The 26,549-nt window shown below is 36.2% G+C and overlaps 4 protein-coding genes, 1 long non-coding RNA gene and 1 other non-coding gene across 11 annotated transcripts; 4 read left to right on the top strand and 2 right to left on the bottom strand.

The window, feature by feature from the left end:
- The first annotated feature begins 223 nt into the window (after positions 1 to 223).
- Positions 224 to 6,064, top strand: LOC111790828 (DNA repair protein RadA-like protein). Its single transcript, XM_023671913.2, has 14 exons — positions 224 to 974; positions 1,266 to 1,321; positions 1,528 to 1,586; positions 1,709 to 1,780; positions 1,905 to 1,988; positions 2,152 to 2,259; positions 2,403 to 2,465; positions 3,146 to 3,226; positions 3,688 to 3,915; positions 4,482 to 4,559; positions 5,117 to 5,155; positions 5,263 to 5,345; positions 5,424 to 5,496; positions 5,612 to 6,064. The coding sequence occupies exons 1-14, from the start codon at positions 256 to 258 to the stop codon at positions 5,813 to 5,815; spliced, it is 1,947 nt and encodes a 648-aa protein (XP_023527681.1). The 5' UTR covers positions 224 to 255; the 3' UTR covers positions 5,816 to 6,064.
- Positions 6,065 to 6,743: 679 nt separating this feature from the next.
- Positions 6,744 to 11,000, top strand: LOC111790829 (mitochondrial-processing peptidase subunit alpha). The gene is made up of 13 exons (XM_023671914.2): positions 6,744 to 6,905; positions 7,561 to 7,800; positions 7,918 to 8,214; positions 8,336 to 8,503; positions 8,707 to 8,874; positions 9,251 to 9,331; positions 9,465 to 9,531; positions 9,677 to 9,774; positions 9,926 to 9,998; positions 10,080 to 10,150; positions 10,315 to 10,364; positions 10,496 to 10,608; positions 10,705 to 11,000. Exons 1-13 carry the CDS (start codon positions 6,867 to 6,869, stop codon positions 10,755 to 10,757), a joined length of 1,518 nt encoding a protein of 505 aa, XP_023527682.1. The 5' UTR covers positions 6,744 to 6,866; the 3' UTR covers positions 10,758 to 11,000.
- Positions 11,001 to 12,065: 1,065 nt separating this feature from the next.
- On the top strand, positions 12,066 to 14,023 carry LOC111790832 (profilin-1). The gene is made up of 3 exons (XM_023671918.2): positions 12,066 to 12,280; positions 12,842 to 12,979; positions 13,567 to 14,023. Exons 1-3 carry the CDS (start codon positions 12,158 to 12,160, stop codon positions 13,699 to 13,701), a joined length of 396 nt encoding a protein of 131 aa, XP_023527686.1. The 5' UTR covers positions 12,066 to 12,157; the 3' UTR covers positions 13,702 to 14,023.
- A 1,113-nt stretch (positions 14,024 to 15,136) lies between these two features.
- Positions 15,137 to 15,283, top strand: LOC111791939 (small nucleolar RNA snoR135). Its single transcript, XR_002814729.1, has one exon. It is a non-coding gene; the product is annotated as a small nucleolar RNA snoR135 (small nucleolar RNA).
- A 2,439-nt stretch (positions 15,284 to 17,722) lies between these two features.
- On the bottom strand, positions 17,723 to 20,578 carry LOC111795833 (uncharacterized). Of its 5 annotated transcripts, none has more exons than XR_015420451.1 (6): positions 20,335 to 20,578; positions 20,185 to 20,255; positions 19,642 to 19,984; positions 19,477 to 19,554; positions 18,048 to 18,416; positions 17,723 to 17,964 (listed from the first exon to the last, which is right to left on the bottom strand). It is a non-coding gene; the product is annotated as an uncharacterized LOC111795833 (long non-coding RNA). The 5 variants fall into 5 exon arrangements; XR_015420454.1 differs by having other exon boundaries at positions 17,723 to 18,140; positions 18,334 to 18,416; positions 20,335 to 20,573; XR_015420453.1 differs by having other exon boundaries at positions 17,723 to 18,137; positions 18,334 to 18,416; positions 20,335 to 20,572.
- Positions 20,579 to 22,372: 1,794 nt separating this feature from the next.
- LOC111791889 (protein IQ-domain 26) lies at positions 22,373 to 24,390 on the bottom strand. Of its 2 annotated transcripts, none has more exons than XM_023673391.2 (3): positions 24,256 to 24,390; positions 23,312 to 23,742; positions 22,373 to 23,220 (listed from the first exon to the last, which is right to left on the bottom strand). In XM_023673391.2, the coding sequence occupies exons 2-3, from the start codon at positions 23,717 to 23,719 to the stop codon at positions 22,480 to 22,482; spliced, it is 1,149 nt and encodes a 382-aa protein (XP_023529159.1). In that variant the 5' UTR covers positions 23,720 to 23,742; positions 24,256 to 24,390; the 3' UTR covers positions 22,373 to 22,479. The 2 variants fall into 2 exon arrangements, with proteins under 2 accessions (XP_023529159.1, XP_023529158.1); XM_023673390.2 differs by lacking the exon at positions 24,256 to 24,390 and adding an exon at positions 23,845 to 24,242.
- Positions 24,391 to 26,549: the final 2,159 nt, after the last annotated feature.

Consider the following 26,549-nt stretch of genomic DNA (forward strand, 5'->3'; position numbering starts at 1 on the left):
TGAAAAATATATATCTATGTCTCATAATTGGAGATAGATACTTAGGACCAATTTTCGTAGACGCATTTTCTTAATTTATTTTTTTTAAGAAAATATTAATAATAAAACTTTTAAAATGATAAAAATATTTTTGATTTTTTTTTTTTTTTTTTTTTTTTTTTTTTAATTTAAAGACATTATTATTTTGGGGGTGTAATTAGAAGGCTTAAATCCTCCATCGTCGTCTTTATGTAAAACCCTGAATAATACTGTGTGATGCAGCTCTCAGACATGAAGTCCCTCAGAACAATTTTCTTTTCTCGAAAGCACTTCCTCATTTCCGCAATCTCCTCCCGCTCCCGCCTCAATCCCAACTCTTCCCTCTTTCACTGTGCCGGTCGTTTCCACGCCGCGCAACTGTCAACTATTGGCGTCCCTGCTCCGAACGGCGACCGCCTCGCCACTTCCGGTCCAGGAAATGGAAAGGGACGCGATGTTTGGACTATTTACGACCCCGTTACGAGTAAGCTGCTTACTCAAAGGGTCAAAAGCAGTAGCGATAGAAAAGAACCCGAACCGAGCTTTGGAAATGAAACCTTCGGAGCTTCGTCGAGAAATGGAGATGGGGCTGAGGAGTGCTTGAACGAGAAGACTTCGGGGAGTGTGAGGAAAGTGGGTTTAGAAGGTGGGTCTGTTAGTAGGCCAAATTTGGGGAAGATTGTGGGATCGAAGAAGAAGAAGAGCAAAGTTTCTTGGGTTTGTGCGAGCTGTGGCCATAGTGAGGGGCAGTGGTGGGGAACTTGTCGCTCCTGTGATATGGTTGGGACAATGAAGCAGTTTTCTGAGGGGGATGATACTGGAGGAGGGAGTCGAGGGTTTGAAGTTTCAGAAAATGTGGTTCGAGCTTGGCTTCCAAAGCAGGCCACCGACGTGCATCCTCTGCGGTTGACAGATGTGAACCGAGGGATCAACACTCTGGATTGGAGACTTCCTTTGTAAGTCATATTTTGCAACTTTTATGTTCTTTTAGCTCTCTTTTCTACTAGAAAAAGCTCATAAAGCTCAATAAAGCAGTTCCAATTAGAGTGAGTTTAAACGCAATGTTCTTTTAATCCATAATTGCTTTTCAACCTTACCCTTGATGGAGTTCAGGGTAGTGTGATGAATTCATATGACACTGTATGACTATATTGGATGTCCGACAGTTTGCGTGGATATTACTTTTTATCCATCTTAGATAGACGTTGATATGTGGGAAACTTCTTTGAACCTTGCTTGATGTTTAGGCCTGGTCCCTTTGGAAATGAAGTGGCGAGGGTACTTGGTGGTGGGCTGGTTCCAGGTTAGCTTAAAATTCAAGTTTCTTGTACATATTATCGTGATTGTGCGTAATAATTGCTACTTGGTCTTCTTTATTTTATTTGCTTCTAGTTAGAATTAATTTTGTATTAGATGACGTGACATTTTTTTTCATAAATAGTTCACCCTTCATGTTTCCTTTGAAAAGCTAAATTTTAGTGTCTATTCTGGATCTTCCTGGTTTTTAAGGTTCTCTGGTTTTGGTTGGTGGTGATCCTGGTGTTGGCAAGAGTACATTGTTGTTGCAGGTATGAAGACATACAGACCTCAATTTTTATTTCGTAGTTATTTGACGTTATATTTTACTATAATCTTATTTATACTTCCAATTTTTTTGGTCATGGTGTCAAATAACACATTTGATTTGAAGATTGCTGCAATTTTAGCTGAAGGGCGTGGTGAAAGCGATTTGACATCGGTTATTTATGTCTCTGGTGAAGAGGTTACCTTCCTAACAGTCTAAGATGGTTAATTTCCATTGTTCCTTTTAAACGTTCTCGGAACGAATGTCTAGGACTCTAGCTGAGTTCCTTCCCTTGTATTCTTATCCATTTGTCCTTTGGCAGAGTGTGGAGCAAATTGGAAATAGAGCAGATCGATTGAATATTGAAACAGAGAATCTTTTCTTGTATTCAAGTACTGATGTTGAGGTGCACGACATGTACATTTTCTTGCTCGATTTTTTATTATTATTGCGAACATATGGTCTAGGACTCTAGGTGGTAGGTTGATCTACATTCAAGGTTGAGTGTATTTGATAAATCATAAAGGATATGTAGTACTTATTGCAAGTGTATCTGCTAATTATTTCAGGATATATTTGAGAAGATTCAGCCTCTATCTCCTAGAGCCTTGATCATCGATTCTATTCAGACAGTTTATTTGCAAGGAGTAGCTGGAAGTGCAGGAGGAATTGGACAGGTTAGAAACATTATTCTAGCAAACATGTGTGTTCTAAGTGAAACTTTTTTATGCTTATCCACTGCTTCACCAGAGTCATACAGTGGATTCAGAACTATATAATTCACCCAAGGCTGAAATCTTAAGAACTCCAATCTTGACAGGTGAAGGAATGCACCTCGGCCCTTCTTCGTTTCGCAAAGAGAACCAGCATCCCCATTTTATTGGTTAGTAATTTCAAGTTCTTTCATATGAGATTTTCTCTTGAATATGAACTAATACTTTTTCTTCCATTCAATGGCTTTTTGATGTCTATCTCCAAGTAGACATGCGAAGAAACTCAAGATCACCCTTTTTCTTCCATTCAATGGCTTTTTGATGTCAACATCCCTGTCTTGGTGCAAATTGTTCAAACGTTGTTGTAACTTTTAGATGTCTTTATGTCTTTATTATTTTTTCTTTGGTCTTAACTGGAAGGAAGCTTCCTTGTAGCTTCTTCTTTAACCCTGCCTGCTTTTCCCACCATTTTTCAATGAAATACGTTCTTATCCAAAAAAGTGTGTGTTTCTATTAGTCACACCCCAATTCATCCTTCATTTTGATGATAGGTAGATGTTGTGACATAAATGCTTCTTGTTCAAATGCTATTTTACTAGTTCTTGAATTCTCAATTGGTTGATTTTTCCATCAAGAATTGATCGCCTGGGATCCTCCTACCAAGATGAGATTTTATGTCATTCCTGTTGAATTTTACTTACTGTTCTTAAGACGAACGTAATACTCTACCGACCGTTGTGTTCATTTAGAGTGAGCTATTAGAGTAGCTAATTGTTTAATTTTCATGGAGTTCTTGTTTGACCTAGTAATCCTTTTTTATATGCACGTTCTGATTGTTGAAATACTTCAGATTGGACATGTGAACAAATCAGGAGAAGTTGCTGGACCTCGAGTTCTAGAGCACATCGTGGATGTTGTACTGTATATGGAAGTGAGTACATGTACATCCCTTAATTACTTTTATCATCTTTTTTTAGCCATGGATTTCAGTCATATTATCATCAGCTTTGTCAGAATTTAAATCTTAGACTAAATTGCTAACGTGGGATGAGATAACTATAGGCATGCCTTTGGGCTTTGATTTTCAATGATGCATTTGTGAAGTCTATAAATATTCATGGGCTCATTTGTTTTCATCTAGAAATATATATTTAGTGAATCTTATTAATGATTAAAACGACACGATAGGGGCACTTTCAGTTCCAGCACACCTTTAATTTGATTTCATATATTCGTATGAATATAACCAACATGGGTAGTTTAAGTAATTTCACTTGTTCTTGAGTTGGTCCTATTTTATTATTCTACTTTATGAAGTACTTAAAAAATAATTTGTGTGGGAGGAAAAACGAGTAAAGATGATGATGAAGTGATGATTTGTGGATTGACTAGGGGGAGAAATGCTCGTCACATCGGCTACTACGACCAGTGAAGAATCGATTTGGATCAACAGATGAGCTTGGAGTATTTGAAATGTTGCCATCGGGACTGGAAGTGGTGTCAAATCCGAGCGAGATGTTTAGAAGGGATCACAATGCAAATTCGAACTCGGAGTATTTGGCAGGACTTGCTGTTGCAGTGATCATGGATGGAACTCGCACCTTCCTGCTTGAAATTCAGGTACTTCTTCACTCCAATCCCCTCCAAAGGATACACATTCCATTGGTTTGTTATTAAAAGTATTTATCAAGTTATAATTACTTTCGACTCTTTAAACTTTGAGGGTTATGGGTTGTGTAGGCTGTCTTGCACGTCACTGAACTTTTAAAAAAAGGTTTAAATTTTATTTTTTAATTGGTCTTCGAACTCTTTTAACATCTTTGATATATTTTTAGTTTAACATCTTTGATATATTTTTAAAATTGATGAGCCTAATAGATACAAAATTCAAAGTTGAGAGACGCATTAAATACCTATAAAGTTTAGAAATCTGTCAAATACTAGACTAAACTTGTAATTTAGTCCTAATATTTTTGTTTTATATAATTTTTAAAGCAATATATTTTATTACATTTTTAGAAAAAATGCCCTCCTATTTATTAGTTTAATTATGTTGGAAGAACTTTAAAACATCGTGGAATCCTCCCCCAGCTCAAGAACTTGTTGGATTGTCCTGGACTATCATTTCTGTTGCTAATAAATAAATATATATCATTTTGATCATTGGCTACAAGAATTTTCTGTAGGCATTATGTTTGTCAAGATCATCCGTTTCTAGACACGTTAATGGGATTCAACAAAGCAAGGCTGATATGATAATATCGGTACGTTCTTAATTGAATTATTTGTAACCTTTAAGACGCATTGCTGTTGATCATAGTCTAAAAAATTCCTGAAGAACATGCAGTTGAGAAATACGGTCTTCACTTCACTTCGTCTTATGCATAACACAAGAATGATGGATTTTGTTTTGATGAATAATTTACCCACCAACATCAATTTTTATGAACTTAAACTCTTTTAAACTCTTTTAGCTTTCTTCTGTTGGAAGTCCAACATCGGCTAATTTAGGGAATGATCATTTAGGGAATGATCATGGGTTTATAATCAAGGAATACTATTTCTATTGGTATAAGGCCTTTTGGGGAAGCCCAAAGCAAAGCCATGAGAGCTTATGTTCAAAGTGGACAATATCATACCATTGTGGAGAGTCGTGTTGATCTAAGATCTCCCACTTTTGTTGCTTGCTCATGATTTCATGTTTATATGAAGGAAAACTGATGGATGGATAAAAGTGCAAATTAGCATTTGATGTTGTTAATATCAACTTAATGAACTCTTTATTGATTAGTTTTGAACTTCTACATCTTATGAATGGTAGGTTCTCATGAAGCAAGCTGGGTTAAAGCTACAAGATAGCGTGAGTTGACAACTCTCCTCTTTTCTCCCCATGCTTGTCAGTGGAATTCTTGTTGTCATTCTTCCCTTTTGGTTATGCTTGATTTGTATTCTACTTTAATATTACAGGTCATTTTTTTAAATGTTGTCAGCGGGGTGACACTGACAGAGACTGCAGGAGATCTTGCGATTGCAATGGCAATTTGCAGCAGGCATGTGATTTCAACTAATCACACTTCTTACCCTATAATCACACCTTTTAACAAATAATCCTTTTGTTGTCACTCCAGCTTTCTGGAGTTCCCCATTCCGAACGACATTGCATTCATCGGTGAAATCGGCCTTGGCGGTGAGCTTCGCATGGTATGCACTCAATTTCAGTATTATAATTACACAAGTTCTGGCATGACTTGGTAGAGATTGTCTAGTATTTGATTTGTCTTCTTCAATGAAATCTCGAAACTTCATTAACGTTCAGGTGAGTAGAATGGAGAAGCGGATCAATACTGTGGCTAAATTGGGTTTCAAAAGATGTGTAGTACCCAAATCAGCTGAGAAGTGTCTAGGAGTGGTAGAGTTGGGAGAGACGAGGCTGATAGGTTGCAGTAATTTGAAAGATGTTATCAACGATGTGTTTATGGCGAGAGATGGAGCTAGAAGTGTACAGTCTTTTGTTGGGTAGTTTATAAGCTTCTTAATTCTTGGTGTTGATGCAATGTGCATAAGATGTATTTTTTTGGGTCCTTCGAACAAACGAATCGATTTTACTTGATGAAAATGATGATAGTGTTTATATTCGCATGAAGTTTAGAGTTCAAGAAATCGTCTGACCGTCATCGTTTATCAATTACAAAAGGTCAAAGATAATATTGTGTACTATTTCACACGCATTATTATCTCGAGAATGAAGTGTTTTGTGTTTTGACGTGGAGACTAATTTTGTATATTTAAGTCAAATTAGGACTCATCTTATTACGATAATTTTGTTACACTCAAAGATGTATTCAATCCAATCTCATTCTCATCGATGATTACGTAAGACCTACATCATCTTCTTGATTTACTCGATCATTGTTGTCATTGTTCATCATATATGTGAGACTAAAAACTGAAGACCAATATTCATATCGATATCGATTTTTGGATGAGATTTCGAGAATAGTATCTAGCTATATGCAAACAATAAATAACATTATTTTATTACATGGATAGTTTTGAAAATTATGGTTTTTTATTTTTTATTTTTTATTTTAGAAGTATTTAAATTATATATTTTCTCAAATTGGGTGAAATTTAAAATAATTAGTATTTCTTTTTAAATCGTACATTTTTTAAATTTAATTTAGATATTAAATAAAATAAAAAATAAAAAAGGCATTTTAATTAGTTTAGATATATATATATATATATATATAAATATTTATATTATGGTGATCATATATCTTTTTTATTTGCAAGTAATCAATAACAATAATATTTTAATTTTGAAGAAGTTATAAAGTAGATAAGTTTAAGGGTGAAAACGTTTTTTTATTGGAGTAAATAAGTAGAATTACTGTGATAATTTTTATGTTTTTTTACCGCAGATTTATTGGTTCCAGGAACAAAAGCAAAGCATTTCCTTCTACCGCCCCGTCATAGCCACCATTGGGGTTTCTTTGAAAAACGGAACTCGAGGGAAAAATAAGGCGAGCTTCAAGCCTCTCTAGGGTTCACTGCGACTAGTCTCCACCATGCATAGAATCGCCGGTTCACGACTCAGATCGCTCAAGGTCAGTCAAGACGTTCCTTTTGTGCATCAACTTTCTGCTTTCGAAGTTTTTTTTTTTTTTTTTTTTTGTTTTTCCAAACTGTGAGAAGGAAGATTGATGTTTTCAGTGAATATCTTTTGGGAATCGAAGAAAGATGACGGCGTTATAGATCTGGTCTTTGTTTTCTGTATGTTGGCTGCTGTTTGACCTCTTCTGCATATGATTTTCGTTTGACGATTGAAAGCTTGACAATCCCTTTGGATCCTGTATTGGTTAGATAGTCATTGGATGCTTAGAATGAAAAATGCTTATGCTCCATCCATTCGGCCATTGGAGCGATGGGCACTCATTTTAATGTCTTGATTATGCGACTAATTGGCATTATCATTACAGTTGTGGTTGCTGTAATTTTTTACATTAAAATGGTTCTTCGTTTGGATGGAGTATGGGCTTTTTATTCCTATTTTAAACTAGATTTATACCTTGAAATTGCATTTCCTGCATTGTGTATCTCGCATGAATGTTTTTTGGAATGGCTGCTTGGCATTGTTTGTTTTGTTAACTTTCAAGAGATTGAGAGTGCTCGTGCAAATGAACTTTTTAAGAAACAAGTAGCAAGTTCTTATAAAAACCATTCGCGGTTTCTTATTTTTGTACTGTAATTGCACGGAGTTAGAACCATGCGGCCAATTTGGGGGCATCCAGGTTTGCTACATCGGGTGCAGTTGCTGCAAGACCAACGTCTGGGGGCTTTTTTAGCTGGCTGACTGGAGAACGTTCAAGCTCTCTTCCGCCATTGGAAACACCTCTATCTGGTATTACCCTACCACCACCACTCCCTGATTACGTTGAACCAAGCAAGACCAAGATTACAACTCTTCCTAATGGTGTCAGGATAGCTTCAGAAACTTCTTCGGTATGTATGGAGTTTGGAACTTACTGTACATCTAGGCTCTTCTTGTTTTAATTTTTTATAGTTAACATATTTATCTATGCATCATTCTGACAAGTTTTAGACTGGTTTTCTAACCAGAACCCTGCAGCCTCTATTGGGATATATCTTGATTGTGGTTCCATATATGAGACCCCAGTGTCTTCTGGAGCATCACATTTGTTGGAAAGGTTGGCCTTCAAGAGTACGACAAACCGAAGCCATTTGCGCATTGTTAGGGAAGTTGAAGCTATTGGTGGTAACACAGGTGCCTCCGCCTCCCGAGAGCAAATGGGGTACACTTTTGATGCTTTGAAGACGTATAGTCCAGAAATGGTGGAATTGCTTGTAGACTGTGTCAGGAATCCTGTTTTCTTGGATTGGGAAATCAATGAAGAGGTAATTGGTCATCTAGCCGCCGTTGTAGAAGTTTTTCCATATGATAACTATTGTATGAAAAATGGTAGTTTTGGACTGCTGTGTTCGTTGCTGATGTTTTGACTCCATGTGTTTCATACAGCTGCAAAAGCTAAAAGCAGAAATTGCAGAACTTTCAAATAACCCACAGGGCTTACTTCTTGAGGCAATTCATTCTGCTGGGTATTCTGGTGCACTTGCAAACCCTCTTGTGGCCCCAGAGTATGCGTTAAGCAGATTGGATGGCACCATCTTGGAGGAATTTATTGCTGTGAGATCTTGCATTCTTTTATGACCACCCTCGTCTTTGGCTTTTTTTCCTTTTTTTTTTTTTTTTTCCTGTCCTCCAAGGAGGAAGGCCATGCAACCTAATTTTTTTTTCTTCATATATTTGCCTCCCTCAGTATGAGGTAATTTAATTTCTTTGTTCCTTTTCTGTTTTCCAGTATTTGAATTTCCACTTTTGGATTTCAGGATAACTATACTGCTCCTAGAATGGTGCTGGCAGCATCTGGGGTTGAACATGAGGAGCTTTTATCCATTGCAGAACCTCTTCTATCTGACCTACCCAAAGTACCTAGCCCTAAAGTGCCAGAATCTGCCTATGTTGGAGGGGATTATCGTCGCCAAGCTGACTGTGGGGTATGTATAAACTATAAACGTATTGTTGATTATTTATTCATAATTGTCCTCCAGACTGTGACCTTGACTGAGGTAGTTAAACCCATCTAAATCTCTATCCATTTAAGAATAACATACGGCAGAAAAGGAAAGGCAATTATCAAATAATCGATTATTACTTGGCCGAGACAGATAATCTGTCCTTCGGTTCCAGTGACCATGGATGAGTGGATGATAAACTTTGTCTCATATCATAAAAAACGAAAAATGATAAACTTTGTCTCATATCATAAAAAACGAAAAATGATAAACTTGGTCATTATAGTGTTACCTCACAGGTATATTGTTTTCTATTGCTTCATTTTCATATATTCACGTAGGCTTTTCATTTGAGCAGAGCACGCATGTTGCCCTGGCTTTTGAGGTTCCTGGTGGCTGGCATAAGGAGAAAGATGCCATTGTTTTGACTGTTCTTCAGGTGCCTCATTTTATTGACTTCTTGTCGTAAAGATGTTTATTTTCCTGTTATACTAAAACACACTTTTCAAATTATCTTGTTGGATCGTTAATTATTCTCTTATGAATTCTATTAAAATCTCTCGATCCTGCAGATGCTTATGGGAGGTGGTGGTTCATTTTCTGCTGGGGGCCCGGGTAAAGGCATGCATTCGAGGTTATGTAAGTATTACACGGGTTCTCTGTTTAAGATTTGATTAACCTTTTCTTCCCCTCTTTATCTTTGGCTTGTTCTTTATTCTCTCCTCAATTTGTTATTTGATTAATGTGTGTTTAAATCTTTACACTTGCTTTGGATTTGAAACAGATCTCCGAGTTTTGAATGAGTACCAGCAGATTCAATCTTTTTCTGCATTTAACAGCATCTTCAATAACACGGGACTGTTTGGAATTTATGCTAGTACTGTAAGGCTCAATCTTACTAATGATTTTTGATATAGGTTCAAAACTATAAGCAGAGCTACTGTCTGATTATAGTTCGTCTTACCTTATTATTATTTTTTTAATCTACTTAACTATCATAATTTCAACTTCAAATCCCTAACTGTGGATGCAGGGTTCTGACTTTGTGGCCCATGCCGTTGATATTGCTGCATCAGAACTAATCTCAATTGCAACTCCTGGACAAGGTTTGCAAATTTTCGTCTATATTTCTGATATTTTTTTAATTTCTCTGTTTAATATTTCTTGCACTCTGTTTACTGCTGCAGTTTCCGAGGTGCAACTTAACCGTGCCAAAGAGTCAACAAAATCTGCAGTTTTGATGAATCTGGAGTCCAGGGTACTCTCTCTATCACCCACTCATTCTGTCTTTTGAATGACCCCGTTTTTTGGGGTTGTTTTCACTTCTGCGCTGACGTATGAACTGAAAGCAGAAGCTTCCATTTAAAAAATAAAAATAAAGTCGGAGAAACAAAAGCAAGCTGACACTTCCTTATCTTGCAGATGATTGTATCCGAGGATATTGGGAGGCAGATTTTGACATACGGAGAGAGGTACCTTGTGTGATTAAACTTAGCCTCCAGCACATTTGCATATTTACATCTTCCTCTGATTTCCTTTTACTCCATGGGCCTTCTCCTCTGCAGTATTAAGTTTTTGTGTCGTGTTTTTTTCAATATTGCAGGAAACCTGTTGAGCACTTCTTAAAGGCTGTAGACTCGATCACTTTGAACGATATTACTAACATAGCTCAGAAAGTTATGTCTTCTCCTTTAACAATGGCATCCTATGGAGATGGTAATCTTCTAACTCCTAACTCTAATTAACGAATCTTGATGTAATTATGTCTTCAAAGACTGACATCTTGATGAATCTTCATGTTTGGCGTTGCAGTTATTAATGTCCCGACCTACGAGTCTGTTAACAGAAGGTTCCACAGTCAATGAGATAGATACGTGTGCGTTTTCAAGCTCGCCACTTCTGATAATGTCTGTTCTTGTTGTTCTTCGCCTTGGAAGCAGTTTCGACTTTGTCCCGCAATTTGCAATAAATTTTTTGAATGAAAGTCTCATCAGATGATGTAAAATTATGAGTTTGTTTCCAATTCATTGAGTTGCTCCCTGTGAATTGTGGAGTTTTTCACCTATTCACTTTGAATATTAACCCGGGTAGTTCTTGCCCTTTTCATAGCTTTGGCATCTTTTCCTTTTCCCTATCTTTATATTCGCAGTTTTGGGAACAAATAATTTCGTGGGTAACTTATATCTATATATATATATATATATATATATATATATGAACTGGCTTAGCCAATAATGCAGAGTTGTATGCTCAGAATTTTGCCTTAATTATACTTCGATTAAATAATTTATATTTTTTATTACCAAAAAGACATTTGGCCTCTATATTTTGATTTTCTTTTCATTGAGAGTAGTATAATTTTTTAATTTTGCAATTGTTTTTGTTTTTATTATAAAAAATATTAAAATTTAATGCAGGTTCTATACTTGTGTTTATAAATTATAAAGAAAAAAAACAAATTGCTATTTAATAAGAATTGACACTGATAAAAATTTTCATAATAAATCATTAAAAATGTTAAAATTAATAACATTTTCATGGTAAATCATTACAGAATTTTAAACTAGTACAAACTAAAGTTTATAATTAAATTATTACTAATTTAACAATATAGACACTAAATTATTACAATAATTAAATCATTGCTTTAATAAAGTACATTATTTCAAGTATTCTTTAACTTAGTTTTTAATGGATTGTATGCCTTTTTATTATTATTATTATTATTGGAATACTAAAAAAAATGGTCTTTCAATTTATTATTATTTTTTAAAAATCAAATTGGAAAAAAGGAGACCTTTTAATTTTGATTTGGACTGGACTAAAATAAATGTTAAAAAGCAACTTTATTCATTAAAAGAAGGTGGGGCCCGGGGAAGGCCAGCCAAGAGCATCGGACGATCATGATTGCATCTAGAAAAGAAGAATGGGAAGAATGATTATGGATACAGCGAATCAGAGCCCCATCTGCCCGAACGAGTCTTTTGGATTAAAAAGAATTCCTCGCAAACGTGAACGGGAATCGTTCGATCAAATCCAAATCAACGGCTCACAACACATCAGGAAGGACCCACCAAAACTCAATCATACCGGTCCGGTCCTACCGCGGGTCCCACAAAGAAGGTCCATTTCTCTTTTCCAAGTTCGAACAACACTATATATACCCTCCATCTTCTTGTCCGAACCACACAGAAAGGAGAGCGAAGAAACCAGAATCAAAGGAGAAAGGAAATTTGATTGATTCAATTCTCGCTGAAGATCGAAAATGTCGTGGCAATCTTACATTGATGATCAGTTGATGTATGAGGTCGATGGTCAACATCTCAAAGCCGCTGCTATAGTTGGTAATGACGGTTCTGTTTGGGCTCAGAGCTCCGAATTCCCCCAGGTTTTTCTCTATTGTCTGATCAAATTCTCTTGTGGAATGGAGTACTTTTACTTTTATTCCTTTATTTTTTATCAATTCCATGCTATTCTTGGTTTTTTTCCCCCATCTTTTAGTTGTTGTAGACGTTATGATCTAATAGGCTCCACGATTTTTTGTGTCGGATATAATGAGCGACGCATTTGCCGAAAATCGACTATCTGCATCGCTTGTTATTACGGTCTTGTTGAGATCTGAGAGTTGTGACCTTCCATTTTTTTTAAAGATTTTTCGATTGCTTTGCTGAGATATCGTAAATGTCTATTGCTTTATTCTCGTATATTGACATGACAATGAGCGTATGCAAGAGCGTGGATCGGGAAATGGATTAATTGCTAAGAAAATGTCTGTAAACAGGAACTTGAGGGAACCTGTTTCCTATACATTTAGTTGCGTTTGGATTGCAAACTTTGTATCCGCAATGTTTATATATTCTTGTTGTTTTAAGCACATTTTTCAGTGCAATTCTGTTGGCTGATAGTAGTTTCTGGAACGAATTAACATTTAGCTTCTTTTGTTATTTAGTACAAGCCAGAAGAGATTTCTGCCATTATGAAGGATTTTGATGAGCCTGGATCTCTTGCCCCGACTGGATTGTACCTTGCTGGATCGAAGTACATGGTTATCCAGGGGGAATCTGGAGCTGTTATCCGTGGAAAGAAGGTATACGTTTTGGTACCTGATATCTTGCTTGCCATGATTCACTTTGATCTTGTGATAATCAATCATCAAAACTGTTGATTCTATTTTATGGTTGCTCTAATACACATCATGCAGTATTGAATTCACAGTCCCATCATTAGGCTTTCTTTTTTTCCTTCTTGCCAGAGGATGTTGAATAAATGTGTCCTGAACTTGTTGGGAAGATCATTTTGTTGCCTTTGCTTAACATCAAGGGATGCAATCATCTTGGACTTGTTTATATTTAAAAACCATGCATGTTTTCACAGTATTGCCATTTTTTTTTTGGTCAAAGTTTCATTGTTGTTTTTCTAAGATTCTAGCCTTTTCTTATTGAACTGTCAACCATTTTCCAATCCAAATCAGTTCCGAGGAAATTTCCACCACTTATGGTTGGTATGATTTTTTCAAGTTTGGGAAATTTCCAATTATCATACATGCTTATGCTTATACTGCAACTTATTTGAACGCATGAAGCAATGAAATTCAGCTCCCAAGAGTTGCAGTACATTTTGGGATGTGTTGCATCTGTTTTTGTGTTAATCTATCCTACTGCACCCACTTGACAGGGCACTTCTGGAATCACCGTAAAGAAAACAAACCAAGCACTGATATTTGGTTTATATGATGAACCCATGACTCCAGGACAGTGCAACATGATTGTTGAGAAGTTGGGAGATTACCTGATTGATCAAGGCATGTAATTGAGATCTCAATTTCAGATGCCTTCTATTCTATACATAATTGGGATTTTGAGCTGGTGTCCTGCTTATATGGCTGTGTAATGAGTTGTTATTAAGAGAAAATAACAGTGTGAAGAATCAGGATGAAAAGCAAAGAGTGTGGTGATTTTGGTCGCTGATTTATACCCATTCTATGTATTTTTTTTTTTTTTTTTTTAATACAGTGCTTCAAATATGAGTTTTTGAAAGCATTACACGTATGAGATTGTACTTATTATTGTTATTTTGTTTTTTAATATACGTACTAAGAGTTGTGATGAGTAATGAGTATCTATTTCATAAAGGAGGTGTCCCACTTAAAAACTTTTCACTACCATTTATATTAGATACATAAATTACCGAACATCTGGTTTCCTCCCCTGCATCATGTTGAGTGAGTGAGACAATCCTAGATGGTGAAACGGGTCTTTACAAAATAATATATATATTTTTTAGTTTGCTTGATTTATCCGATTATCAAACCTTTTAGAAATAATTAAAAATAGTAATTAATAGATAGATAGATATACTTACTACAATAATTTTAAATTAAATATGAAATAATTAAATAATATAATTTGATAACTCTTCAAACACATTCGGAATTTAATTAAAAACTTTTTTGAATCTTTACATGGATTAGAGTCCAACCATTCAACTACTATTTCTATATGTTGAAGAAAACTTGAAGAATAAACCACGATTACTTTTTAAATTTAGAAAATACAATAAAATCAATTTTTAATCTTAGACTTTTAAAATGAATTTAAATTAAGGTGAAGATTAAAAAATAAATGATGAATAACTTTATTCGATATCGAATAAACCAAGGTAGGTGAATAAACCAAGGTAGGTTTTCATTCAGTTAAAATTTTTTTGGTTTAATTATGATTTGATTAGAGTGATTTAAGAATAAATTATTGATAATTAACAGAAAATTTACTTTATCATCCAACAATTAATTTGAGATAAAGATAAAAAAAAGAGAACCTAAAATATATTATTTTGTAAAAGTAACATGTGACAGAAAAAAGTTGCAAATAGTTGAAATGAGCTTAACTTGGAAGTTCAAGCCCCACCCCTCCCAGTACTAAATATGAAAATAAAGGACAAATTATCAACTATTTTCCTTAAAAACAAAAAAGCACATATTTATGTAAAAACGCACCGTTTTGATCGGATGGCATATTCGTAATTTCAATGAGTAACGATCAATCCACGAAGCCCTAGCCGCGGTTCGTCCCCTTTATAACCACTGCCCCCCCTATGGATTTCAAGTGGCTTCATCGATTAGATTTCAGTTCGCTCTTCCGCCGTCTGCTTCGTTTTTTTTTTTTTTTTTTTTTTTTTTTCTCTTTTTATTTTCCGATCTGATTTCTGATATCAATGGCTCTGAGTTTGAGTATTAGAGGTTGAAAAAGCAGGGATTGTGTGTATCGGCGTAGTGCTAATTTCAGTGCACTCTGTTCCGAAAGAGTTCCCTGCAACATCCAATCTTCAAGGGAAGGTGGGCAGTTGTGATTCATCCACCGTTGATTTTTCAACAATCATCTTCTCTACATCACATTTTTCTTCCTCTTTTAAATCTCTCTTCCTCGAGTCGATTCAAATTATTTTTTCCGATCTTTTTTTTTTTTTTTTGTTAACAATCGATTTATGGATTTGGTGATTACCGGTTCTCGTTTTAATCTCCTTTGTCGTGAAGTTGGACTCATTTCTTTTTGGGATTTGTTTTGATTCTTTGAACATTTTTAGGGTTCGCAATCTTCAATATGGTCATATATGGACTGAACACGAGTTTTCTATAATATGGCTTGATTAATAATCATAACAAGTCCTATATGAATATTCTTTAATTTTCTCTGTATGTCAGAATCTCATTTCTGAAACATAATGAATAGCGTCTTCTCTTCTTATCTTTCGAGGCAATTGTAGAGTACATTGCTTGTAATGAAAATTTTAATATCTGCGAAGTATTTAATTGTTCTGTTGGTCTTGTGTTTGCATGCGTCTGTATCAGAAATGTTTCTCATCCAGAGATGTTGAACGATTCTTTAGATATTTAGGAAATACAAGATTTAGATCTCTGGTTTCCAATTCTTGTTATCTAATTTAAATTCTAGTTTGTTTATTTTCCTAGTCTTAGGTGTTACACTATAACGTTTCGTATTTTGTCTATCAAAGTATATGATTGATTTTATTACTTGAATATAATGAAAATGAGGAGTTATGTACAAAACATTGATCCCCCCTTTAATGGGTCCTGTGAACATAGTTCTCTCCCACCTATGTAATTAAGTGGTAGACAATTGACATTTGTTGGAGATGTTGCAACAACATGGTTGTGCGTTGACTTTGTGATGGATCCATCAATTAACCATCACCATTGAATGATGCAATAAGAACTCTGCTACGCTATTTTGTCCCCCATCTTTCCATTTTTTCTGAATTTGGCTTTGTGTAAAGCCCGAGTCATATGTTGTCTTTTTAACACATTGTGCATAAATGGATGGTAAGTGGAATACCTCAAATTTACTGTGAGGAGATAATGTTTTCTTCAGTTGTTATGATCTCACGACCCACTTTTTTTTTCGGGTCTAGTGTCTCTAACACTCATCCTTCTTCTGTCATTTGTAACTCTTTTAAGGGTCTAGTGTCTTCCTTAACCCTCATTCTTTTATCATTTGTTCCTCTTTTCAATTGATTTAGGATCTCATGAGTTTTTAGCTTAGGTTTAGGCTTCTTTCATTTGATTGTTCCATAAAGAAAATGTCTTGTTGAGTTACGTACTTGCGTGTAAAAATGAATAAACCTCAATTTTAAAAAAGAATCTTTGAAGGTCGTCTTTTAAGCCTCGGGTGAAATCACTGAACCTCAGTTTCAAGAAAGAATCTTTGAAGGTCTTTTAAGCCTCGGAGGATCACTGAACCTCAGTTTCAAGAAAGAATCTTTGAAGGTCTTTTAAGCCTCGGACTGGATCACCCGTCTCTTTGATAGAACTGAAGGGAATATTGTATAAGGTTTCGGAGAAGGAGCAGAGTTTTTGAAAGCCTTAAAGCCCATAGATTCTAGACAATAAGTAGTGAAGCTATGATGAATAAGGGAGAGAGGTTTAGGAGAGCAGAACGCCACTCTGCGATCATCCTCTACACTCTACACCCTGCATTGATTGGACTGATAAGCCATTGCACTTTCGTGTTGAGACCTTATGAAACCTCCTCGTACACCTGCAGCGTTCGTGGGTGCTGTTTTTTTAAATTATTATTATTATTTAACAGAGTCGCATCACATAATGTATTATATATAATATAAAGTAACATTATTTATATTTGTTATTGAAAATATAGCATAGTCAATTATTAAGAAAGCAGCAATCTCCAGATAAGATTCATAAGAGGCACAGAAAAGAAAGACATCGACCCTTGTTCTTAGTTGGATGGATAGATTTTCAGTTCTTCCCCCTTTATTTGAGCTTATCCCTTCGTTTCCAAAGTATCCTAAGAATCTTAAGGTAACCCGTTGAATCAAAACCAGTGGACATCTTCCTTTCCCCCCACAAAGCCTAAACTTCCCTGTAATTTCCCTTTTCACTAAATCATAAACTGCTGAATCTGTCCTAATAACAGTAACTACTGGATGTGCTGGAGAGGACTATCCATGTTCTATCAGGGGGAAGTCTTAGTCTTTTACATCGCTATCAAGTGTGAAGAGCATAGAAGATGTTCCAAAGAAGGAAAATGGTTACAGCAGCAGGAGAGTGAAGAATGCATGAAAGAGGTATGCAGCAGGTGGGTTGGACACCCACAGGTCTTCTTATCACACTCTTCCAAACCCTCCAAGTTAGTACTTTGGGTTCTTGTAGGAGAACTGCTTCCATTCCTGTATATAATGAGAGCTTTTGATCCCTTTACACTTTAAATTGGTCATTCTTTCCCTAACTTTATAACCCAATTTTTATTGAATCTCTCAGCATTAATGAGAGTGAGTTGTACATGATTCTCAATTACACGAAAATCCCATATCTTATTTTCTTCCAAATGATACACTGCATCGATGTTTGATTCAAAAGCAGGAATGAATAGTAATTTAAAGATAGGAACCACTACACTCTTTATTAGACAGAGATTAATCTAAATGGCTATCTGTTATGCAGAGTTCTTAAGAGAGTTGCTTTTCTGATCTCTCCACCAAGAAACTGAGCTGCTGGAGCTTCTAATTCTTTGAAACTTTCCACTTCATTCATCTCTGTAATGGATAGAAGAGGCATGAGAGAGAGCATTTTGAAAGAATGAACATTCCTGATAGCCCCGTTTAAGGAGTGTTCGTACTCATCAATTCCACTCATGTTTGATGCTTCAGTGAGTGATTCTTCAATTGGCTAACACCTTCAGACTTCCTCCTTGAACCAGCCTCAGTTACTTCTTGTCAGGACCCAAAAAAAAAAAAACATAATCTTTAAGCCGTGACTAACATTGTATGACATGTAATGTATATACGAGAAATTCAAGGAAATCATTTGTTTCAAAGAAAAACGTATCTTATTTAAAAGGACATAAGTGCCTAGGTAAAAACAAGAAAAGAAACATTAAGGTCAAAGTGAACTATTCAATATACTAGATTGACGCCCCGGGACACGCTTCCTCTGTGACAACCCACATCGATCGACGCGCCCTCTCTTGACTCGACGCCTCACGTACCTGAAAAAAAAAAAAAGGGTATAACAGGAATGAGTATAAAAATTATACTCAGTAAGCCACCTACTTGTAGGCTCTTATCGCACCCTAAACTTAGCAAACGATCACGGACTCTCCTTTGGCTCTAGAACAACTGAATCTGGCCTTACCTCATTAGGGCTTACTCTCTTGGAACTTGTCCCTTTGGACTTCTTTGGTTCTTAGACCTTTTATTTAAACCCATAGAGTTCCTTTTATGCTAACCTGTGTTGGACTGGTGCCTTACGAGTGGCTACCTCGGCATGGGTATGAGATTATCTGGGGTCTTGCCTAGGAAGTGAGCTGCAACCCCCTAGACCCATGATAATCCCCCTGTATTTGGGAGGGCTACCTCCCCTATTCCATCCAGCTAAACGGTCAATTACGACGTGGGTATCCCGTTTCCCATACTAAACGGCTATCGAGCAGTCGAGTCCTGATCAGGAACCCGTTGGTCCCCCACGAAGCTATATCACCATCCACACACAAGTAGCCTAAGGGTATTCTAAGGATGTTTCATGTGCCGTGATGGTCTGTTAAACTAATAGGGAAAGGTTAAGTCTATCCCTTGATGGCTTGTCGCTCTAACCATAGTCTTCTAGTCTTATTCATAAAGGTGGCCATGAAAATAACCGAGTACGTACATAACTATTATCCAAAAACCTCAAACACATTTCATGCAAAGTAATCATACAAGCTCGACGGGGTGATAACATCCATCAACTCCCGGAGCACAGAGTTCGCAATTTTCCCATCCTCCATTCAGCAAAAAGATATACATATGCATAAAATAAAATGGGAATTAAAAGCATATAAGCAGTATCCAAGTAACTCTCATAACAAATCACAGCATACATCTTACTTTCAATAATCTATTTCTCCAAGATCATTACGGAAAGCTACAACCTAAGGTAATTCAAACTAGCATGCATGCATCCTGGAGATCATTACGGAAAGCTACAACCTAAGGTAATTCAAACTAGCATGCATGCATCCCAAGCGGTTCCTACAAGTATTACTTCCTAAATTCCGTGTGGCGACTTACTTGGATGCTACGTGCCCTTACGCAGCGTTTCCACACACTTGGCGTATCGAAAGGGGGTGATTTTTCCTCAATAAGGTCCTATTTCATACAAACAAATGGAGTTAGGATATGGATCAGGGGGAAACTAGGGAAAACAGAAGTCGATCGGGCCAAAAATCAGCTTACACGCGCCTCCACGCGCCAGTCACACGCCGGGAGCAGCCACTCGCAGATCCCACGCGCGAGTGTCACGCGCCCAGAGATTTCTGCAGTCGCGGGTCGCGGGTCGCGGGTCCGGGTCGAAAGCAGTGATTCGGGTGGACCGCGGGTCGTCAACTTGATTCGGTTCGCCGTGTGGGTATCGGGTCAGCCGAGGCGCACGGGTCGGGTCGCGTAGCCAGAGACGCGTGTTGCAGGAGAGCTGGAGCCGCGTTTTCCCAGGCGGCGCTCGACGCGTGTCCGGGGGCGATTGGCGCACGCGGCCCTCTAGCTGGTTGCCACGTGGTACGCCGGCGGTTTCTCCCTCCTCCTAGCAGAGAATCAAAGTTTTCCGGTTAGTTTCCGAGGTACTCTCCATTTTCTGTTTTTCGATTCTTAATCCAAACAGAAATGGTTTCTTCAACAACGATTTAGATCATCTATCTACCTACGTGCTAGTATTTCTTTCTTGATTTTGTTTAGTCATAAGGTGAGTTATGAGCGTCGGAAAGAGTCCGGTCAAATCCTTACCGTTCTTGGGTAGTCTCTCCGATCTCGTCGTTTCGTCCGTTTTCCTCACCAAGATCAGCGGCGAATCTTCCCTAGAAGAAGGTAGTAGACTTAATCATTCTACTCCTCAACAAAGATCCCAGATCTGGAAGGTATAGTTCGAAATCTTACCTTGGGTTTTTTTTTGTTTCTGATCTTGAGGAAAGAGGAGGAAATCTCCACACGAGTTCTTACTTCACTCCAAGAAGGGCTCCAGAGTACAGGTCTTAGTAGGGAATGGATTCTATAGGCGACTCTCCGACGGAAACTCCGGCAAATCCGTTCTCTCTCTCTCAAACCTTCTCTCAGTCCTTCTCTCTCACTCTTCTTCTTTTGCAGGAACTCTGAGGAGGACGCTCAAGACCCCTATAATGGGCTGAGGGGTAAAATGTCCTTTTTGCCCCTCGGCCGTTTTTTTTTTTTTTTTTTTTTTTTTTTTTTTTTTTTTTTTGTTGGACGTTACACTTCTTCATCCTAGAAATAACAGCAAGTCACAAGCCGATGCTTTTCTCTCACAAGCCGATGCTTTTCTCTGAGCAATACAAGGCTACAACTTTTAGAGAACGAATTATTATTAATCTCACAATGCGACATTAAAATTGTTCAACACTTTCACAAGATAAGTTAAATGTCGATAGATTCGTAGTCCATCATCGGAGAAAAAGGAACATCATCCATGAATTGCTACTGGAATATGGAAGTTTTTTCTACTTAGATGTCTGTCAGCCAAGAAGCAATAACTAAGCAGATGAGAGACAGTGAAAGGAATGCAAGTGAAAGTGAAAGTTGGAGCAATAATATATTGTCCATCAAAGGTGGATACAAAGCACAAGGATTGATAGTCTAAGAAAAAGTTGTCGAACATGAATTATATATCTTGGAAGAAAAGGTGAAAGGTAATAGTAGGAAAACATAACTATTATGAGAATAATTGGATCGGATTCTCTTAATTTATCTCCATTGCTAAATTGAATCACTTTTACCATACTATCAAATCTAATAGAGCAAATCGTCAAAGGTGTTAACTCTAGTTTGGAGTCCATACATAAATTTGAGCAGAAAGATTTAGAGAATGTCAAAGAGAGTGGACAAATTGGAAGAGAGGGGACTTCAAGCTATGAGTATTCAAGCAAGCTTCATGAAAAAAATTCCCCTTTTGAAGGGTAAGTAAAAGGTCGAGGTCATTCGCCTAAGTGATGTGATGAGATTCTTGATAAGTTTGATGTCCAAGAGAATAAGCAAGGAGGCAATGAAATAAGCATTAAAATCTCAACAAAACTTGAACATGAATGGTTGGTGTCAGGGAGAAAATAGGATATGTGCAATTGTATTAAAATCTCAACAAAACTTGAACATGAATGGTTGGTGTCAGGGAGAAAATAGGATATGTGCAATTGTAAATTTAACAATTTAAGATAGAAGTGTTGTGATACAATGGAAGATGATGTACCTCAAAGGATATAGCGATACAATGGAAGATAATGTACCTTAAAGGATATAGATTTTGATGATACATTTTCACAGTGGACTTCCGAGAAGAAAATCTTGAAAAATCAAACAACATTAAAGAAATTTTATCACAAAAAACAGCACAAATTTAATCAATTGTTGAATATCTTGTCTTGAAAGCCACGAGAGATTAGAAAGAGATCAAAAGAAATCTAGATTTTGTACGGTACAGATACATGTCCAAATTAAAAATATATATATATATATATATATTTTAATATCTAATATATTAAAATAAATTTTTTATTTTAATCCTAACGTAGCCAAATCTCATTTGTATATTATTTCAAATTTATCTTTTAGGTTATAAATTGATATTATACCTGAAAGAGAGAAATTATTCTATAAATATAATCATTATTAGGGCAAGTTAATCTTTCATAGTTAAAGTTTTACCTAAAATTTTTTATTGTTGTTTTTAAATATTCATAATATTTTTTAGATTTGTTATTTTTTTAAAAAAATATTAAAAGTAATTTTGAACTTTTTAAAAAATTATTTTTAAAGGTTTATGTTTTTCAAAATTATAAACGTATTTTTAAAAAAAATTTTTATACAGTTAAAAAAAATATTTGAAAAAGTTCTTTTTAAAGTTGATTGAAGACTAAATATTTACTGACGTTTTTTTTTTAAGCATTAAAATTTAAAAATTAAGAAAACATTAAAATCAAAATACCCAATTTAAGTTTGATTGTGAAACGATGAATTTACACAAACACCCAAAAAAAACAAAAAGAAAAAAGAAAAAAGAAAAAAGAAGAAAAAATTTCACAGTTCATAAAATCCTTCTTCTTCTTCTCCGCGGCTACTTTTGTGCATCCTAACGCTGCTAATGCTGTTTCTCGGCCCTATCACCTCATTCCACGCCGCCCTTTTCTTCGTCCACACCTCCGGCCTCTGTTTCGGCGCACTTCGCGACCTCAATTTCGCCTTAAACGACTGCGTACTCGCCATGTAATTCGGATAATTCGAATATCCACGAAAATACCCCTCCCCATACACGCTCCTCGTCGGCGTCGCTACCCCTGCCGCCGCCCCCCACCCGCTGTTCCCCACTCGTGGCGTGCTATGTGCCGTCGGCGTCGACATCCGCCCACATTCCTCTCCCCCCGCAAAAAACCACTCCCCTCCCGAGAATCTCGCCGGCGACGCCATTGTCCAGAGATACGGCGATGCCCGGTCGTCCGCCAGCTCCGGGAGAAGGCTGTTGAATCGACGGGATCTTGATTTGGGTCTTCTGAAGAGTGTGTCGATTTCCACGATTTTTGGGTCTTCAATTTCGTTGGAGTAAAGGGATCTGACGTCGATGTCCGCCGACTTCTCCGGTTGGGATTTGTTCTCTTCGTTATTGGAACGACTACGAGCACGCTGTGATCGGACGGTGGTTTGTGCTCGGAACAGAGCTTCCATGCTCTGTAAAGTTGCAGCAGCTCGTTTTCGAACGAGAAATCCTCTAACTAAAGCTTGTAATTTCACCAATCCTCTTAACGCTCGTAGCGCCTTTCTTGCCTGCAATTCACATTTCATATTTCAAATTAACTGATACGTTAAAACGATTAGTAACGTACACTCCCAGTTTTAATGAAAAATATTCCCTTACCAAAAATCCCCTGAAAACGTTTTGAATTTTAAGAGCCGCCATAATCTCATTCCCTCCATAGAACAGAGCACCTCCTCTGGTTTGATTCGTCAGCCTAACAACCGCCACTGCCGCCTGAGCAGCCGCCATGGCTGCATCAGCAGCAGCAGCCGACGCGGCGGCGACGGCAATCGCATGCTCATTCCGCTCTTCCTCTGTTTCTGTATTATAGGATCTCTGCCAATCGGCGTCGGCCACCGCTTTTCTCGGCGGCGGCGGTGGCAGATTCTGAACTTTTCCAGTGAATTCCTTCCCAGATTTGGAGAAACTCCAGCGATTCTTCTCTCTTTTATCACATGAATTCTGATCGGCGTTCTTTTCTCTCTTCATCCCCAATAACGTCCTCAACCACCTCGTTGCCTTCCCCATTCTGATTCTCGTTCTCTGAAACTCTGAGTACCAAACCAAAAACAGAGTCAAAAGTGGCCCAAATGAATATCCCAACGCACAAGGCTAGAGAGAGAAACAGAGCCAATTGGGGATCCTACACAAACCTAGAGAAAGAAACAATAAGCAGTAAAAGTTTGAATCACATTCACAACACCCAAAATCCAATCTGGGTTTTAACAATTCGGGTTAGAAACAGAGGGAAAAAAAAACAAAAAAAAAAAACAGAGAGAACTGGATACGCATACACCCAGAAGAGAGACAAAAAGAAACAGAAAAGATGGATCCAAAACGTTCAAAAGAAGAAGATCGAAGATGGGTCTGGTTTTGGGTTTGAAAAAGGGTATAATCTGACAGCTCCTCGTGAAGGACAAAGAGAAAAAGGCAGGGATTAACAAAAAAAAAAACTCCATTAGAAGTACAAAAAGACAAGATTTGCAAGGTTGAAGATGAAAAATTTGAATCAAAGGGAGCAGAAGAGAGAGAGAGAGAGAGAGATTAAAGAAAAGAAAACTTACCAGTTTGGTGAGAGATCAAATGAGTTGATGTTTGAAGAAGGGGCAGAGGGACCCCACCATTCAAAAATAAGGTGAAGAAGAAGAGGAAGAAGAAGGAGGTTTGATGGAAGTTCTCTGAAATGCTCTCACTTTCAGGACCAATATGTACTGATTGAATACAAAGATGCAAACTGTGAATCCCGTGAATATTTCCTTCTTAAAAGAAAATAGATAATTATTGAAATGATTTTGTAAATGAAAATGAATGGGATAGAGAGAGACAGAGACTATAATTGTACTGTTTCTTCTTTTTTACTCCATTTCAGATTGTATTCTACTTTCTTTTTTTTCACCTCACACTATAATTGTACTGTTATGATATGTAATTAATTATGGAGTTGGTTGATATTATGTTTTTTCTTATTTTTAGGATTTACTTATTAATATATTTTATCTTAATTCGAAGGAGCTTGTATCTAAAAATTTGGATTTCTTTGGTATTATATTTTTCTTTTTTTTTTTAGGAGTTAGTTGGTAGTTTAGTTTTTCATTTATATATTACTCGTAATAATTATTTTCTTTTACCAAAATAAAGGATATTAATAATATTTTTAAAATTTGATGGTGTTTTAAAAACCTAGTATTTTTAAGGATTAATTGAACTTTTTAGAGTTTTATAATATTTTTGAAACCGTTTAAAGATATTATTGAATATTTTAAAGTTTAGAAATATGATTTTTCGTGTATATTAAAAAAAAAAAAGTGTCCCATGAATGTGACATTTAATCCAAAGCTGTAGAGAATAAGGATGCAACGAACTAGTTTCCAAACCAAACCCGAATTTATTATTCGAACTCAATAATTTAAGAACCAGTCACACGTTCATAATATTAATAATTTCTTAGCCATATCCTATGAAAGCAAAGTATTTGTTTTCCTTTCTCCACCTTTTAATTTTAGTATGGCTTTTTCAAATCATAAGCTTTAATATCTATTTTAGTCCTTAATCCTTACAAAATAAAATAAAATAAAATAAAAACTTAAAAAGTAGGGGAATTATTAATTTTGAACAGTTTTGGCAGCTTACTGTGGACCACACCAAACTATTATTGTTGTCGTTCAAGGCGCAAAATTTTCAGACAACTATACTCCATAATTCTGTTTGGACCGTTGGATTAGGAGACCGAGTTGAGCGTACAGTACACTTTTGCGCACTTGATCACGCCCATCATAATGATTAAACTAACTCACGATAATCCGGATCAGATTCATCTATTTATATATATATATATATATATATATATATATATATATAATATTCTTTAATAAAAATTCAAATTTTAATAATATATATATAAATAAATAATAAGTTAGTTTTTTTTGACAAGGTAGGGACGGGCGACAGAGAATATTTTTGGTAATGGGGTCGGAGGAGAAATCTCTCTTAATCCATTTAGAACAAGTTTCCACGAGACCTAGCCTTGAAAATATCTCTAAACATAAAGTGTTTCTAATAGCAGGGGTGTAGACATAGACTTTAAATTTTATATAATTTTCATGAGACTACAAATTATGTTTTGAGCAAAAATAATAATAATGTGAAAGTAACATTAATATAGTTAGCGTAAAATAATGCGTTAATTTGACGTTATTATTGACATTGAATATGTTGATAAAATGGTTGGACATTTAGTGTACAATTATTTAAAATATCTAAACTTTAGAGTTATGATGAAAATGCTAATAATTGAGTGATAGGAAGGTAGATTTATAGGGTTCCACCTGTATTTGCATTATTATCCCCATCCTCCTCTTCCATAACCTTACATAAAAAATTTTAAAAAAAAAATAAAAAATAAAAAATACTGTTACTATTACTATTACCATAAGGGTATATTTTGGGCTTATTAATAACGGCCCAAAAGCCCAAAATCAGCAAACATACCGGGCTAACCCATAAAGCCTATTCAGGATTTGGGCTCATTACAGCTCCTTCCTTCTTCTCCAACTCTGCTTCTTTACCTTCGAAACGACGCCGTTTCTCAACTTCAAATTAAATAATATTTTTTGATGCAAGACTCTTGCCTTTTGGGTGTTTAAAACTATGAATTTAGTGATCACTTAGAGACGATCGGTGTATATAAGATAAGATTATCTAATAAGTTGAACCATGTTCGTGGAATCTCGAATATTCTATTAGGTTTTGAAAAAGGGTCGTCTAAATGAAAACTAAGGATTAATCATTTCATGAAACCTTTCACAAATTTTTTTTGTGTCCATATCATAATTGATTTCCCATTTTGAATTTCTCCCAC

Source organism: Cucurbita pepo, chromosome 3 (assembly GCF_057944985.1).
Source record: "Cucurbita pepo subsp. pepo isolate OVF chromosome 3, ASM5794498v1, whole genome shotgun sequence".
Classification (NCBI taxonomy): Eukaryota; Viridiplantae; Streptophyta; class Magnoliopsida; order Cucurbitales; family Cucurbitaceae; genus Cucurbita; species Cucurbita pepo.